This window comes from Sciurus vulgaris, assembly GCF_902686455.1.
Source record: "Sciurus vulgaris genome assembly, chromosome: 7".
Classification (NCBI taxonomy): Eukaryota; Metazoa; Chordata; class Mammalia; order Rodentia; family Sciuridae; genus Sciurus; species Sciurus vulgaris.
In genome coordinates this window covers 3,006,031-3,024,073 of record NC_136467.1, presented here as the reverse complement: position 1 = coordinate 3,024,073, position 18,043 = coordinate 3,006,031, and the positions used below count along the sequence as shown (strand labels likewise).

General features: G+C 52.6%; 1 protein-coding gene across 1 annotated transcript; it reads right to left on the bottom strand.

Moving 5' to 3' along the window:
* Window positions 1–4,709: 4,709 nt before the first annotated feature.
* LOC306665945 (complement component 1 Q subcomponent-binding protein, mitochondrial-like) lies at window positions 4,710–5,825 on the bottom strand. The gene has a single exon (XM_079147607.1). It carries the CDS (start codon window positions 5,770–5,772, stop codon window positions 4,963–4,965), a length of 810 nt encoding a protein of 269 aa, XP_079003733.1. The 5' UTR covers window positions 5,773–5,825; the 3' UTR covers window positions 4,710–4,962.
* Window positions 5,826–18,043: the final 12,218 nt, after the last annotated feature.

Genomic DNA, 18,043 nt, shown 5'->3' with positions numbered 1-18,043 from the left:
CCAGTGACATCTAGCTTCAAAAGCCAGTGTGCATTTTAATTATGCATGTGGGCTGGGAGTGCTGGCCCGGCACTCATTGGCCAGGGTCCATCCTCAGCACCGCTGACAGGATGAGAAACTTCCGTGTGGGTGTCCTTTCAGCCACTTGCCTCTTCTTGTTCTGCTTCTGGTGGATCGGCTGTGCTGCGGCCAGGCTGGATGAGCCGGTTCAGATGAGCAGCATTCGCCTTCTCCACTCTCCTTTCTCGTAAAAGTCATGGAACATTCTGAATTTGCATGTCATCCTTGCACAGGGGCCAGGCTAATCTTCTCTGAATCGTTCCAGTTTTAGTATATGGTTGTCAAGTTTTGAAAAATGACAGGAGGCCATTGTTCCAGACTAAGTGCCTGCCCTGGACTCCAACAGACCAGGCTAAAAGTCAAAATGGAGTGACTCACCCTGATTCCAAGTCACCAAGCTGAAACTGGCCTGTTTATGGGGCCTTCTGAGAAATCACACAAGGACAGTAAAAGCCAAACAGGCAACACCAGCTAGCGCGGCCATGAAGTCAATCTTCACAAGAGGAGCAACCTGAAATAATCTGATGCCAACGGAGCAGGCTTTTCCTGTGGCCTTGCCTCCCTCTCCTGCCTTACAAGGAAAGCGATCTGGAAATGATCCCTCTGCCTTCCCTTGTTTCTGCTTTCTTCAGCTCTTTCCTGTCTGTGAAGTCAACCTCTTCTGCTGGGCCCATCAGAACATTTTTTCTAGTTTTTGGGATGAAATGTTCCCTGATTCTAACATAGAGGATGAAGCCAATTAAGATCGTCAAGCGCATTATTGGATCTTGTCCTTTAATGATGTGCTGTGGCATGAGCCCTTGCCTCCACCTTCACCCTATGCCGGTTCTCATAGTGCGGAGCAGGAAGCCACTAAGAAATTGTTCCACTGCAGGAAGCAGCACTCTTGGCACTCAGTAGCTTGTTCATGAAAAAAATGGTAGAAGGATAAGAGAACTAGAAATGCCAGTATTTGCAGGCCCTGTGGAAGTGAGAGATTCAGACAACATCAACAATTCCCCCACGGACTGGCGGCGGGCAGCTAGATCGCACGGGGGTGTGTAAGACAATCACCCAGAGTCACAGGGCCCATGCTCCCCCTGGAAAACACTGGCAGCTTCCCAGCCCTGTGTTCTCAGGAGTCTGTGGGGGGTGTTCTTGATCAGATGTACTCAGGACCTTATCTGAACTGGACAGCTGCTTATTAGGCCCCGCCGTTCCTCTGGAGCCTTGGGAGCCGGGTGAGCGGCCAGTCCGCAGAACAGGCTCGCGCCCTGCACACTCCCAGCTCCCTGAGCCTGGAACCGCCTGCGGGGAGCTTCTGGAGCTCGGGGTCAGTGAGCCTTCTGACTGGCGCTGTCCTGGGGGTGCTCAGAGCTGCACAGGCTGAAGGAACCCTGCACTTTGTACTCCCCACGTCTGGCAGGTTGCTAAGACCCCCTGGGCCTCACTTTCCTAATCTATAAAATGAAACAATAAATATCACATCCGGTGTTGTTCAGGTCTATGAGCATCAACTTGGCTCAGTGCTAGAGCATGTACTTCACAGGTACGAGGCTCCAGAGGAAAAAAAGAGAAGAAAAAAGAAAAAAAAAGGAAGGACGCCACATTCGTGGGAGGCCTGGCGCAGTCACGTGCGCTCGGAAGGTCTCCTCGCACTGTGTTCCACTGCTCGGGGCCGCAGGGCCGCCCACCTGCGTCCTTGCTCTGGGACTCCTGTGGTCTGAAGTTATGCTCCCTTTGGTCCTTGGAGCGCTGGGTCTCCTCTAGAGGGTCAAGGCTGAGCAGTGTTATCCCTCCTGATTTCAGACCCTGGAGAAGGTCGAGGTGCCACCCGCCTCTGGGTCCTCATTGGCACTTCTGGAGCACAAACCTTTGAGCCCCTGCAGGATGAAAACCCAGATGGGCAGCTGAGAGCAACAGTGACTGGATCTTGGCTCACAGGCCTCTGTCCTGGGAGCGGCGACCTGTCTCACCTGCCTGCCGTGCAGTCCAGGCTCCCGCAGGCAGTCAGGGGCGCAGGGCCTGTGGCTGTGGGGTGCAGGAAACCCCCGGGTCACACAGGCATCTATCAAAGACTGCAGGGCTGTGTCAGTAGAACAGGAAGCCCACCCTAAGGGGCGCCCTCTGGCCATACACAGGAGAATTCAAGTATCGAAAAGAATAACTACTAATGACTGAAAAACTGACTTAGAAAATTCTGCGAATTCATGATCCTCAAGGGAAAACAAAAAGTTAGAACGGAAGGCCTCAGAATGGGAGCAAAATTTCGTAAATCATCTATCTGATAAGGGACTTGCGTCTAAATATACAAGGAACCCTTACAATTAAAAAAAAAAAAAAAAAGCTCAAATAATGAGCAAAAGATCGGAATAGATATTTATCCAAAGAAGACAAACAGAAGGCCAACAGACATGGGAAGAGATGCTCAATGCCTCTAGTTACCAGCAAAATGATAAGCCAGACTACAAGAGGCCCCTTCACTCTATCCAGGACGGCGGCCATTGAGAGGATGGAGCGAACAGGTCCCAGTAAGGATGTGGAGAGTAGGAGCGGCTGGTGCGAGTGGAACCGCAGCAGTGCAGAGCAGCCCAGCCACTCTTCAGAGGACTAAGCACCACGTGGGCACGTGACTCACCATTCCACTCCTGGTCTGCTCTCCGGAGGAATGAAGATGTGTGTCCACACAAAGCTTGTATATGATGCTCACAGCAGCATCGTGAATCATAGCCCTCAAGTGAAAGCGAGGCAAACACCGAATCACTGAAATATAGAAAAACATGTGCGAGGGAGTGTTTTTTAACCACAAAAGGAAATGAGGAATGGATCTGAGCTACAAACTCTACGTTCGGACACAAAGAGCTGCAGAGTGCACAAGCTGTTTATGTGAGATACCCAGGGCAGGCAAACGCAGAGGCGGGAAACAGGCCGGCGGTTGCAGGGGCTGGGACGGTCGGGGGAAGTAGGCCGGAGCTGCTAGTGGGGTCTGCTTTCCTTCCGGGGTAGAGACAATGGCCTAGCGCTGATCGTAGTGATGGCTACACAGCTCTGAATATGCTAGAAGCCACTGAACTTTACGCGGAGGTGAACTGTATGGTGTTCAGAGTGTATCTCAGTATCTTTTAAAACTCATCAGTAAATCCAACAACTCAAAACAAGAGCCGAAACACCAGAACAACAACAGAACCTAGAGAAAGAAGCCACGGGACCATGGGAACCTGCATGCCGCCTCTTATGGTAAGGGGAGGAAGAGAAGCACTCTACCTGAGCTGCTTCCGCGGTGCTTGTGCCGGAAGGAGGCTCTTCTCAGACAACTCCAGCCAGCAAGGGCGAGAGAACCGGAGAATGAGGACGCCGCTTGCGGCCCCGAAGTGACTGGATCAGACAAACCATCCAGGGACGCTACAACCCTGGAGTCAGGCGAGTGGGGATGCAGCCAGCGGAGCAGAGGGGGACATGCAGGCGCTCTGGAAGGTTCCAGCTGAAGCGCCTGGACACCACTCATGGGCAGCGAGGGCACGCACTCTGGGTACCTCCTGTGCAACGCAGGACCCGGTATGGGATGCACTGCATCCAGCCTGAATTGCAAGCCTGAATCCCATCAGACCTTTAGTTCTAGCCTCAGGCTTACAGGAAATCAGTAAGAAGCAAGAGAAACCAGTTGAAGCAAACTTCGGGGAAGCACTCAAACCTTCCTGGTAAGTGGAACAGTTAGCAGGACAACTAAGCCCATTTCCACACATCACTGGCATGAAGGAGGGAGACTCCCCCGGTCAGTGCTCTCTGTTGAGGTGCACAGCTGTGAACTTTTGCTCCCCATCCTAAGGGTCATGGCTGGCTGTCACTCCTATCACAAAAGCTAGGTGGTGAGAGACAGGCACAAGAAGTTTGTATGGCTGTCTTTGTCAGCGATTTCACTGCTGTGACTGCAGGACCCGACCAGCACGGTTGTAAAGGAGGAAAAGTTTATTTGAGGTCTCATGGTTTCAAAGGTCGCAATCCATAGATGGCAAGCTCCATTCCTCGGGGCTTGAGGTGAGGCAGGAAATCATGGTGGAAGAGTGTGGCAGAGGAAAGCAGAGAGAGAGAGACTACCCTCGCCAGACACCATACATACCCAAAGCCGCGCCCCGATTCCCACCTCCTCCAGCCACACCCACCACTTCAGTTACCACTCAGTTAATCCCTATGGGGGATTAAATCCTGATGGGGTTAAGACTCACCACCCAATTCTTCCTCCTCTGAGCCCTCTTGCATTGTCTCACATGTGAGCTTCTGGGGGGGCGGGGGCATCTCATATCCAAACCATAACACAGAGCCACGTTAAAGCTGTTAAGTCTTTAGTAACACATTTGAATGGTAAAACGAGGGGCTGGGGTATGGCTCAGTTGAGTGCGTGCTTATCATGCACAAGGCACTGGGTTCTAACACACACACAGTAGCTACAGTAAAAGGTAAACAAACAAACAAAAAACAAACTAAAAAGAAACAGGAGGAGTTGATTTTATTAAACATTCATTCTATTTACCCTAATATGTTCAAAACATTTTTCCAACATGTAATCAATATGAAAATTATTACTAAAATATTTTCCTTTTTCCATACCAAGTTTTCAGAATCTTGTGTTTTTTACACATATGATCCATTTCAATCAGATGCTTAATTTTTTTTTTTTGGAGGAGATAAAAGAATTTTATTGTCCATCATTATGTTATACAAAAATCTAGAAATAATAGATTTGTACAGGAAAACTTCCAAATGAATAGTAAATGAGAGCATAATAGCAATAATTTAAATTTGCTTATTTTTTCCCCATGATGTTAGGATTATAACCATTTCAAAGCACAGTCTGGTGTCTGGGTAGTTTTTGTTCACTGGTCAAAGCTCACCATAAAATTAAGGCTTTCAGTGTCTCTGATTGCTCTACTGGCTCTTGACAAAACTTTGGAGATCTTCAAGAAATGCAATGTACTCCTGGTGCTCCAGAGCTGTGCTGAGTTCCACCAACTCATCTGCAAAAGTGTTGTCCACCCCTCGGTCGACAAGGAAGTCCATCAGGTGGTCATACAAGGCCCAGTCCAGGGAATCTGTGTTCAGAGTGTAATTAGTGTCCTTCCATTCAGAGTCGCCAGTGGCCTGAAAACTAACTTCCTCAATAGAGAAAATGTCACTTTCAGCTTCCTCTTCTTGTCCAATCTCATCTTCTGGATAGTGACAGTCCAATACAAGGGCCTTCTTTCCATCACTCTTTGAAACTTCAACCACGAAATTGGGAGTGGATGTCAGTTCAGGCTCCTGTTCTTCAACCTTCTGCCCTTGTGAGGGCTCCTCCTCACCATCAAATGTTGGTGGGATGCTATTATTAATGTTGAAAGTGACAGTAATCTTTTCCCCAGCAACTTTCCACACTAATTTAGCTTCTGTCCCATTCACTTCCAGTTCCCAACCACCAGATATCTTGGGAAGGGACTTATGCTTCTGGATTTTCTTTTCTTCCTTAATTTCATCCGTCAGAAATTCAACAAAAGCTTTGTCTCCTTCCGTGTGCAGCGCGCCGCAGCCGCAGCCGCAGCCGCAGGGCCCCGGAGGCTGCAGGAGGCCGGGCCGCCGCTCCGACCCGGCCCGCACGCAGAGCAGCCCGAAGGGCCGGACCGGAGGGTGGGGCGCGACAGTGGGGAGGCCGGCGACCGCGGTGCCCAGGCCTCGGGGAACGCAGCGCAACAGAGGCAGCATCGCGAAAGAGGCGGGAGACACGTGCGAATGCAAAGGACAAGCTTGGCCAAGGCCCAGATGCTTAATTTTTATCATGTATTTGAATTTCATGAAATTTATAGTCTTAAAACTATATTCACATACCCACTTTGTTCCAAATATACTAAAAAGGTTTCCAAAACTAAATTGAGTAGCAAACAATGATTTTCCTTTAACATTTGCATTCAGATTGACAAAACCAGTTCATCTTTTTTTAGGAGAATTGGTTTACTTTGAAGCAAATAGATTTCCATTTCAAAGATACATCACTTCAGGTTAAATAACTTCACTTACCCTTGTTTCAACTGAGTTGTATTAACATCAACAACAAAGCTTATTGCATAAGTTGAAACAGCTCTTTGATTTGAGGAGTTTGTGGCTCATCTGCATAATGTTGCTTTCTACAGTTAAACCCTTCATCCTGTATATTTGCATTAGAAAAACATCTTGTGTTAGAAAAGTATCCTGAACATCTTGAGAAATATCAGAACATCAAGAAAAATATCAGAACATCTTGGCTAAATGGTGTGGCAGAGGAAAGCAACTCAAAGGACATGACAGCCAGGAAGTAAGAACTCTGCTCACCAGGGACAAAATATAAACCCCAAAGGCACACCCCAGTGACCCACCTCCTCCAGCCACCCCCCACCTGCCTACAGTACCTGCCCACTTAATCCGTGTCAGTGGATCAACCCACTGATTAGGTCACATCTCTAACAGTCCAATCTTTTCACCTCTGCAAAGCCCCCCTGCCTTACACATGAGCTTTTAGGGGACACCTCACATCTAAACCATAATGGTTTCCAAGACATCCTTATGCCAAGTTGTCATAGATGGGTCTCAGAAGACAGCTCTAAGCTCCAGATTCAGTCCTTTTGCGTGCAGTGTCCCAGCCTCTGTCGTCTTTGATTGCTGAATATTTGGCAAACATTGCATTTGAGACATTCTAGGGCTGGAGTTAGAATAGAGTAAATTTTCATGGAGTTCTTTGACAATGCTGTCAATAGCACTGCTGACAGCACTGCGTCTTCCCGTGGTTTCTGGCCTGAGGTGGGTGATCTCAGTGGGTGCACACACATACTGGACCAGGAACCACTACCCACCCCACTCTTCATCGTGTGTGCCTCAGGGGTAGGATTCAAATGCTTTCGCATGTGTCCTGGGTGGAATGAAGCAACAAGGGGCACCCGTGTCCTGTTTAAAACTTCTCAAGTCTGGGTTGGGGCCGTGTCGCTGGGCCGCCTCTTGTGGCAGAATTTAGTCTTCTCTCCTCCAGCTGACTTTCTGGAAGGTTCAGGAAGCCTGCCACGGAGTGCATTTGAGAGGCTGTGAACTGGCAACACTCCCCACACTCGGAAGCCTGCCACACACCTGTCGTGTGGCTCATCCAGCTACTTCCTTCATTTCAGATCTTCCTCCAGCTCAGTTGCTTAGGTGTCTTAGGACTGGCTCACCTAAATGATGCTTCAAGAAGTGCATGCACTCAAACTAACAGATACAGAAAGCAGAAAGGGGGTTGCCCAGGGCTGGAGAAGGATAGAGTTGGAATCAGTGCTTAATGGGAGTTACAGTCTGCGAGATGAGAAAGTCCTGCAGTTCTGTTGCACAATGTGAATGGACTCCGTGCTACTTAAAAATGGTTAAGGTGGTAGATTTAGCTATGCACTTGTAACCAGCATTTAAAACATTTATTATGTATAATTATAATGCACTAATAGTGAAAAAAATTAAAATAGCCTTGGGGAAAAAGAGAGCAGTGGACAAACTTGCAGTCATTCCGAACACACGCTGGGCAGAGCGGGATCTCCTGACCTGAACTTCCTTTGCTGCGAGCGCAGCCCCAGCCTGCTTTTCTACCAGCAAGCCCGGCTCTGGTTTCCTGGGATGCTCCGTGAAGTCTCTTCGAGGTCATGGCAGCTGTGCCTACTTCTTGTCTGTCTTACCCATGTAGCTGCTAGCATGTCACTGTCCTTTAGCAGGAAGCCAGCAGGGCTGGAGCTTGAGCTCTGAGGGCTTTGCCTCGGCCTTGGTTGGGCCGTTTTCTAAATGTGGTAACGATAAGGAGGCCTCAATCACACAGTGACCTGAGTGCGCCGATGGGGAGCCTCAGACGGGCAGGGCCACTGGTACAGTCCTGTCCCGGGGGTCAGTCGGGAGCACCCAAGTGCGGAATGCCAGCAGCCCGTTTCTTCAGAAATCTTTCACAGAGAACAGGCTGAAGTTTGACCGTTTGACTGCAAGTCTGTTTACCTGACCTCAAGCACACTTCCACGTGGACTGCTGGAATGCGCTCCAAACAGCACATCTGAAGGCTAATATTTGTTGTGTGCTGCTCTGTCGCCCCGGCTCGTTCTGCTCCAACGGAGATGAGATGCAGCTCTGCGGAATGCTGCGTTCACCAGGCGAAACTGGGTGTCCTTGGGTTGTGTCCCCAAAGGGGAGGCTGGCTGGACGGCAGCCAGAATCACTGTATCACACAGAGGGAGAGAGGAGCCTGTGTGGGTCACGCTGTCCCCGGCTTCTGGAGGAGAAGTCATGCTCCCCTGACGCCACAGTGCACCTGAGGTGCTGTCCCCGTCACAGCGCAGCTGGCCAGGCTGGCATCTGACCCTCCTTCCACCTGCCAAGCTGCACGCATCTTCCTCTCATGCACTGCCAGTGGCACATGTCAAAATAAGGTTTTCCAGCAACTTGTTTTGAGGGGCGAGCAGGAGAAAGGGGGGTTCTTTCTAACTGTCAACCCTGCTCAGGTCTGTGGGGCTGGCAGCCGGGTCCGTTAGCTTCATCGCTCACGTTCCATCATTCCTTCTTCCTCTGTCCGTGAGGGGCACTGGGTGCCTATCCAGTGCCAGGAGGTGCCCGGGTCAGGTAGGCCCGGCCAGGTAGGTTTCTGCTGCGCTCACATTCCCACAGGGAGGGGATGAGCGGATGCAGTGCTGTGCTCAGGCGAGAGGGAGGCGAGTACAGAGAGCGAGCGAGCTTGGGTGGAGTGGGGCTGCCCTGTGGACAGGAAATCAGGAAGCTTCCGGGAGGAAGTGAGCCCTGGATCTGGAGTGCGCCACACTCCGAGGCCGGGAGGGCTGTGCCCGGTGGAGATGTGGGACAGGCAGGGCCAGGTGTTTAAGGGGCAGCGAAGAAATTGGTGTCAAGGATCCAGTCAGCGCTGCAGCGAGAGACGGAGCAAAGTGAGCCTGAGCAGGACTGGCTGGCAAGACAGAGGTGCCCAGAGCATCACCCGGATGGCCGTGCGGGAGGCCACAGCCAGGCCCTGAGCAGGAGCCCCGGTGGCAGCTCCTGAGGTTTCGGAAAGTCATGTCCCTTTCAGCAAATGACCATTTTCCTTTTGAGAAATAACTTCTAGATCTCTCCTGGGTCCTGGTAGACTCCAAGAACCTGGTTGTGGGACCCCACATAATCTGACAGCACAAAACAGTGCGATCATCCAGGCAGCCACAGAGCTGGGTGTGCCCAGTAGGGGCCTCAGGAAGTGGAAGTGGATATCTGAGACGTGGCTGGGTGGGTCCCCAAGCACAGGTGGACAGCGTGAGCAGCTGCCCAGGCCCCATGTCGTCCTTCTGCTGAACTCTCCTTGTGGCCTCAGGAGGAAGGGGTCCTCTCTGCCCAGAGGAGCAGTAGTGCACACTCAATCCTGAACTGCAGACAGCTTTGCACAGTGTGCACTCCACACTGGGTGACCTGCCCTCTGGGCTCCTGCACAGCAGGGGTAGGTGGGAGCTGCTTCCTGGCCCCCTGACTGCCATGCCCAGTGGTAAAATGATCAGGGGAGAAGCAGCGATGCCGCCAAGGGAACAGGCGCTCCATTAGAGAGCCGCGTGGAGTAGGACGGAGCTTCCTCCTGCCGTTTGGATCTGGCATGTCCTCCAGTGACCCACATGTTAAAGACTTTGTCCCAGCTGGGTGCTACTAGGAGGCGGTGGAGCCTGTAAGAGTTGGGGCCAGTGGGAGGTCTTCGACTCACTCGAGGCATGCCCTGGAAGCGGGGCGGGTTGTGGACCCTGGCCTCCTTTTCCCATCTTTCAAGTTCTGCGGTGAGCAGCCTTCTTGGTCACACCCACCCACCATCATGGACTGTGCTGCCACAGGCCCAAAGCAACAGGGCCTATCAGTCATAGACTGAGCCCTTCATTCCATGAGCCAAAACAAACCTTTCCTCTTTTACAGTCTATTGTTTCAGGCATTTTGTTACAGTAAACAGAAACTAACAGTTCCCAAGTGCTCAAGTGCTAGACAGGAGAAAGGAACACGGGACCCTGCATGGGTCAGTTAGGAATGGCACCAAGCTCTGGGACCTGCTTGGCAGCTACAACAGCTTCCCTACCTTCTAGGGTTGTCCTAACAAAGTGCCACAAACTGGTGACTTCAATAGCAAACCACATTCTTTCCCAGTCCTGGAGGCCAGAAGACCAAGATCAAGGAGTCAGCAGGACAGGCTTCTCCTGAGGCCTTGGCTTGCAGATGGCGGCTTCTTCACCTCGTCCTCCCTGCACCATCTGTGTCTGTGTCCAAATTTTCCTCTCTGATGAGGGTACTGCCCACCACCCAAATCATCTCTTCACTCCATGACCTCAGTAAAGACCCCATCTCCAAATCTGTCATGTTCCAGGGTCCTGGGCTTAGGACCGCAACAGGAGAACAATTTTGGAATGAGGCAGGGACAAGACTGAACACAGAACAGCTGCCGTCAGGCCTTTCTCCCGTCCTATCTTGACCAGTGTGCTTCTCCCTCTCTCCCGACTCTACTATCCGGGGCGTCATTCATGTCGCCAGTGGTTTTCTCACAGTTGGCCTGAACTGATCCAGAAGGGTGAGGTCCCCAGAGCTGTGGGGAGGCTGGCACGGTGCTGGGCCTCCCTTGGGATGGGGGGCCCTCACTATGGAGGAAGAGTGGCCAAGCTGTGTTAGGACGGCCCTGGAGTTGCTGCTGCTGTCCAGCCTTGGAGGTTAAGTGCGGAAGGGGGCAGTGAGCAGCTCTGAAGGCTGCAGCTGGACTGTGCTGGGCTCTTCTGACTCTAGATGCCGGAAAGCTGGACTCTAATTCCTCAGACTTTCTTGAGGCACCAGCTTCCTGGTGGCCTGGGCTTCCCTGAGGGACGCTGGGAGGTGAGGCAGCAGCCACATCCAGGAGATGCTTTGCTGCAAGTGCAGACCGCTGTGTGCCGCTGAGAGCTGTGTGCTACAGGTGGTGCCCGGCTCTCTGGGCAGCAGCTTGGTGATGCTGGTCCTGGCCCTGCAGCTTCCAGGCCGAGTCTCTGCTCTCTGAAAGTTCTGCAGCTGACCTACCAACATTCAAAATGCGGCTGTGTGGCCATGAAACTAAAATCCGAATTTTAATTTTGAGCAATTTAGGTGTAAACAGCCGAAGGTGGCTCGTGACTGCTGCATGGACAGCAGACGGCTGGAGCCCAAGTGCATGGTGGGGTGTCCCCACAGGGTGACCGAAGGAAACCCAGAGCGGCCCAGGTCCTGGGTGCCAGGTGTGAGACCAAGACCCTGGCTTCCTCCTGGAGGACGAGGGCTGCTGCAGGTCGTTACCCACCCAGGTGAGGCGGGCACAGTGGACAGACCTGAGCCACGCTGTGCGATGAGAGAGGACCTGTGGCGAGCCGGGGACCGGTCCTTATTGTAGCTGCAGAGATGGGTGGGGATGGAAGGAGAGCCAGACCCAGATCCGTGGGAGGACACCTTCGGGCGTGATGCTGGTGGCGCACTGGGGTGGACCTAAGGACCTCTGGATTTGTCGCTTGGAAATGTAGATTTCACAGTGTCTCTGCTGAGTGGGGAACTGGGAGCTGCAGCTGGGGAAGGTGGTAGACGGGTCAGCGAGTCACCGCGTGAGGGACGGTGGTGCCGTGGCGAGGTGCAGCCATGCCGGGTGGAGGTTCTGGGAGGACAGTAGGCATGACACTTCATTCAGCCTTCCAACTCAGAGCAGCGTGTGGTGCTAGCTGACACTTCTCCAGCAGGGCTGATCACAATCACACAGATGCTTTAAAATACAGGTGCTGGGCCACGTGACAGACAGGTGGCCCAAGGGGCTCCTCTTAGAGTCACCGGGGCCTTTGGTCACAAGCACTGCCACAGAAGAGCCCTTTTCAAGTTGTTTCCTGTAGACTCGTCACATGAAGACTGCTGAAGAAGGATTGCAGTACTCGTGTGCCCGACGAAAGGAGGCAACTAAAGACATTTTGAATCCCTCCTGTCGTGGGATAACCGGGGGTAATATGTTGGGTTCACACGACCCAACCAAACTCAAATAATCTTGATGTTTTTCACCTCTGTAGGTTTGTGGTATGTGGCTTTATCAATGATTTATTAATTATTGATTATCCCAGAGGCTCTACCGCTGAGCTACATCTACAGTCCTTTATGTATTTATTTATTTATTGAGCCAGAGTCTTGCTAAATTGATCAGGCTGACCTTGCTCCTCCTGCCTCAGCCTCCCGAGCTGCTGAGATGAGTGCCACCGTGCCTGGCTGGTGTGTGGGTTTATGATTCTCTTTCGCTTTCCCAATACGGACCATTACAGACTCCTGATTCTGTTCAGAATTGGGACTGGCCATCCTTGTGCAAGGCTGCACAAGGAGCCGGAGGCAGGATCCTGACTGGACTCTCTGCCGGGACTCTATCTGGGCACCGCTCTTGCTCTGGGAGCGAGATCAGAGAGCTGATGCTGGGCCAGGGCTTTCCTGACAAGCACCTGCTCACAGATGTAGATTTGTCGCCCTCTGGTGTCACATTGTGACAACTGCGAGCGGGCAGAACTCAAGTGCCCGCACCCAGGCTGTTCTCGGGAGCAGAAGAGATCAACCAGGCACAGCGAGCACAAGACCACTTCACCCACCTGAAGACAAGCAGACCCTGTTGAGACCGAAGAGCGCCTTCCTGGTGGCAGCGGACGTGGAGCTCGCACGACCCTCTTCAGTGCTCCACCTGTGCGGATTGAAGAGCTGGGGACCAGGGGAGGGCGAGTCTGGCTAAGGAAGCCGCCTCAGGCAAATGGCGGCTCCCGCTGATCCCTCAGTGCCCTTCCAGGGTGAGAGCTTGGCTTCTGCTCTTTCTGAGTCGAAAGTTCCCACTATTAAAATAATTAAAAGAGGTGGGTGGGAAAAGAGAAGAGGTTGAGTAGGTTATCACCCCGTGCCCAAGATTGGGATGCAGACCTGCTGGGGGTTCGGAAGGTAAAATAGGTAGATGCCTCAGTGTTGTCTGGGGCTGTACCTCAGAAGTCCTGCCAAAGGGTATCTCTGCAGGAAAACAGGCAGCTTTCGCAGACTAGGATAACTAAGGGTAAAACCATCCCTTGCCTCAATAGCAGGCCAGGTTGGAAAGCAGCTGGGCCCGCCCTGGGCAGCGGCTCACCCCCCAACCCCTCCCAGATCAAGCTTCTCCCTACCGAGTACCAGGTTTGCAAAAGGAATTCAGACGTGATCACAGTTAATAGTGAGTCTGTGCCTTTGCCAGCCACAGGGATTTGGGGAGTGTGACCCTGGATTTGTAATCAGCTTTGCAAAGGTGACGGATGTGGAGGGGAAGCATGGCTGTGACCGGTTGGGAGGCTGCTTTAGTAGACTTTTCCTCTGCTGCAACCAAAAGACCTGACAAGGATAATAGTAGAGGAAAAGTTATTTTGGGGGCTCACAGTTTCAGGTTTCAGTCCACAGACAGCTGCATTCCTTGGGGCTCAAGGTGAGGCTGAACATCATGGCAGAAGAGAGTGCTGCAGCGAAGCAGCTCACGTGATGATCAGCAAGCAGAGAGAGCGAACTCCACCTGCCAGTCACAAATATATACCCAAAGTCACACCCTGTGTTTACCAAGCAGCCCTGGGACTCCTGACAGCCGCAGTTCTGCCTAAAGCAAATCTGCTCACAGCCCTGGCAGGTGCGTGATGCCAAAGGTTCAGAACCCTCTGGTCCCTGGAACAGGCCAGAGGCGACCACAGTCAGTGTTCAGCCCTGGGTAGCTGCTCCCTGCCCATCACCCCAGCCCCATCCACAGCTCAGCCAGTTCCTCACTCGCATCTTAGTGGTGCCCCGCCCACTTCTCAGACATGGTCCCACAGCAGGTCAATCCTACCCATGGTAGCTGAAAGGTCTGACTCTCCTCACCTTCCATGGGACCCTGGGAGGGCACAGGGCAGCTCCTGACCCTCCCTAGCAGCAGAGCTCTGTGGCTGGGGCCATGCTGCCACCCAGTTCCTTTTGTAGTTTCGGCTTGTGGTGGGAATTGAAGCCAAATTTACAAGAGAAGATCCCAGGGTGTGGTGGTGCTTACCTGCAGTCCTGGTCACTCAGGAGGCCCATGCAGGAGTACGGGAGGCCTGGGCAATTTAGAGTGACCCCATCTCAAAATATAAAGCCAATTTTATTTGACACAGGAAACTTTGGAACAAAAGACCTAAAAAGTAGGAGCCTGAGTTGCTTTTGTTTTTGCAGGACTGGGGCTGAAGCCAGACCTCAGGCACGCCGGGCATGCTCTGCTGTGGAGCTGTGCCCAGCCAAGATGTTTCCGTTTTCGGAAATGGACCCTCACTATGTTGCCGTGCAGGTTTTGAGCTCCTGGGTCAAGCGACCCCTCCCACCCCACCTCAGCCTCCAGAGCGGCAGTGAGCATAGGTGTGCCCTGCCCACCTCCTGATTCATCCTTAGGCTTAGTGGAGGGCAGACCGAATTGCGGGAGCCTGAGGGCAGCCCACGCGGTGAGACGGGTGAGCGGCACACGCACAGGGCCTGTGCTCGGCCTCCGCTCTGTGGCTGGGTCTTCAGAGAGGACATGCCTCTCCTCTGGGTGCAGGGAGGAGGTGCCACCAAAACAAGGGTGGGAGCAGGCGAGGGGCCTTCCCGCTTCTGCTGTTTTCCCAAAGCTAAGGGGCTGTGCTTGGGGAGCCTGTCCTGAACCCCATCACCCCTGGCAGAGGGTTAGCATGTGAGGGTTGACTCCAGGGGCCGGGGAAGACCACCCAGGCCAACTCAGCTTTGTGCTTCACACGTGTCTTGGGAAACTTGTCTGAGAGAAAGTGGTTTGGAATCACTGGCGTTCGGGGTGCGTGGGGGCTGGAGCCAGGGCCTGATTTGAACTGCCGCTCTGTCGCGGCGCCGCCCTGAGGGTCCCTGACCTCTGGCTGCCTTTGGTCTAAAAAGTCAGGGCGTCGTGAGGACAAAATTCACTATCTTATCACTATTCTTGAGAATCTAGAAATCACTTTGGTTACTGTCCTTATCAAATTCTTTTGATTAAGGTCTTTGCAGTTTGGAATTCTTTGGAGGCTTTCTAGATTTTGGTGGGAGCATTTTGTAATGAGGGTGAAGTTGTGTTGTGAGGGGAATTTCAGGCAATGAAAACGTGTGTGAGATTCATGTGAGGAGCTGATTCTGGGCTTGATCGTTTTTAAAGCTCTTTTCCCGTGACAGCATACTCACCCTGACTCCAAGTTCCCAAGGCCATGGTTTAAATGAGGAAGTGGAATTTGGAAGCCTGTGGGTTTTGTCACAACTCCACATGGCCAAGTTTCCAATTCCACTATCTATCCTGCATCCAAAAGCAGAACTTGGGTGACCTAAGGTCAGTACCTGCTCCCTTGTGGGCCAATGCAGGGGAACACACTTGTATAAAGTGGACTGGGACCAACCATGTTGCAGGCAGTGAAGCCAGAGCTGTTGCTAGAACATCTGCCTTCTGGCTGAGCTTGGGTGTGAGAAGAGCATACTGAAGGTTGTTCCTATGCCACTTATTTATCTCATGCTTTTTCTCATGAGAGCAAAGTGACAATAGCCAAATTGGACAGATGTCATATGATAATATTCCTTGATTTTTGTTTATTATTTCTTGAGATGGGGTCTTGCCGCGTTGCCCAGGTTGGTCTTGAACTCCAGGGCTGACGGTCCCCGGGTAGCTGTGATAACAGGTGGTGCCACTGCAGGGCTACTGCAGGCCCTATCCCACCTCTGCGCACGTGGGAGGCCCTGAGTTGGGTCCCCAGCAGTGCCAAGAGGAAGAAGTCCCATAGCAGACACACTCGAGGCAGAGGCAATGGCCCAGCACGAGCCACTCCTTCCTCCCGCAGGCCTCAGCCAACGCCGCTCGACACTCAGTTCAGCATTTGGGACGCCAGTGGCAGACCCGTGCCACCTACTGTTTGGGCGGCACATCTGCAGGGTCTCTTGCATTCCTGAGCACAGCTGCTTTCTGGGCCGCCCTCAGGGGACGCCTCTAGAGTGGGCAGCAGGGGACAGAGCACCTTCTCCCTCCAGGCGCAGGGCAGGCGTGTTCCGCCATGTGACAAAGGCAGCACCCCCCCTCCCCCCCCCCCCCCCCCCGGGCAAACAGCAGGTGGGTCTGTGTGCAGCCCTCCGTGAACGGTGGGGTCTCCTAGATTGGGGTCCCTGGCAGTGACCCAATTCAATCTGCCCTGCCCATTCTCCATCACCTTCCGGGGCCCAGGAGCATGCGGGGCTCATACTGCTCGCTGTGTGGACTGTGGGTCTTCATCCAGCATCCATGAGACCTGTGTGCTAACTGGTTACCTTGTAAGTAGGGCAAAGTCCAGAAACCTCACAGTCCTGACCAGACAGAGATCAAAAGCTGGAAGCAGAGCCATCCTGGACCGTCTGCCCTGGAGCAGGTGCGACGGCGCTGCCCGGAGTCAGCATCTAACCAGCACACACATCAGGGCCGGTGCTGGGGGCCCGGGTGGCGGAGGGAATCTAGGTTGCTGACCAGATGATCTTCATATAGGGAGCATTCTGGCCGCTGCAGCAGGCAGGGTCCTTAAACCAGCCGTGCTGCCGTGAGGGCACTGTGAGATGTTTTACAATTCTCAGCCTTATATGTTGTGCTTTTCTGATCACTTTCTTTTTTCTCTTTTTCATTTGCTTGTTCGCAATAAGCATAAATTTGGTATAGTCTATAAAAAATTTAGTGTGAAGGGTTATCCTGCCCTCAGAGAGTCAGAAGGAGGTGCCAGGAACGCCAGGGTGTCTAGAAGCTGGAGGTGAGAAAACAGTTTCTCCCAGGACCCAGGCGGAACCAGATCTGCGTTAGCCCTGGGAGACCTGTCTGGGGCTTCTTGTTCAGTGTCACAGGACTGAGGGGCTTGCTCTATAGAGAGTGGAGTGGACATTTTCAACTCACGCTTTGCATTTGGGTTGCATTTCGTGAGTGCTCCGGGTGTGGCAGGATTTCTTGTGCATCTGTTGTTCGTTCTGACATTCCTGCAGACTTTCCAATGCTCCTGTCTGCTCAGAAGTCTGGTGGGGTCCAGGAAGAGTCCCCACGTTACTGGGGGGACTAGCACATGGGGTGTTTATGATAGCAGCTTGAATGTCACAAGTATGTTCCTGTTGACAGGTACTAGCCAGGAATTCACCAAGCGGGAAGGGGAATTCAGGTAGAGAGCCACACACCAACAGTGTAGATGTTTTCCTTCCTGTTTTAGAAAGGACAGGACTGAAAGTCCAGGTGGTGAGACACAAGAGGACTGTCCCCAGAAGCCACCCTGGGTCATCTGTTTTGTTGTGCACTGTCTCCCACGGACACTGCCAACCCAACACAGGCTGTGCATGCTGCAGACACTGAAATGCACACACGCTCAAACATGCAGGAACACCCACACGTGCCAGCACTCCCACAGACAGGCTCAGCTCACACATGTACAGATGTACTCAGGAGCAGTTCCTCTGCACACACACACTCATGCTTGCACACACTCATGCACGCACACACAGGCTCACTGTCTGGAGCAGTGGGGACCTGCCCACCTCCACAAGGTGCAGTGAGGTGGACACAGTGGGAGGGGACCCGGAGGAAGGAGTTCATCTGTGGAACTGTTATCAGTAACTACACAGAAGGTCCAAAGGTCCTTGCTCTGCAGGAAAAACATCACACTTCATAAAACCAATGTTTATTCAAAAAGTCTATTCCGAAATCCTAGAAAGCATAATAAATACCTGTACAGTGGCTGCTGTCTCAAATGCAAATACAATGCGCTGACATGAAAACGATCTGTAAACATGACCGCTGAGCTTGTAAACAACGTGCCGAGCCGGAGGAGCCAGTGGAGGAGTCATCCACAGGATGACCAGGACAATGTGTGGAGTCCCCTCCCCTGCCCCACCCTGGGACCTACAGTGTCCTCTGTCCCAGCACACTGATGACTTTAGGAGAGGCAAGGGGCAATGAAGCAAGTGGAGTGGAACGGAGAGCGCAGGCGCCAGGACGAACATCTCAGCACAC

Coding starts and splice junctions, on each gene's coding strand:
- LOC306665945 (XM_079147607.1), bottom strand. CDS start 5,772: ATGCTGCCTCTGTTGCGCTGCGTTCCCCGAGGCCTGGGCACCGCGGTC.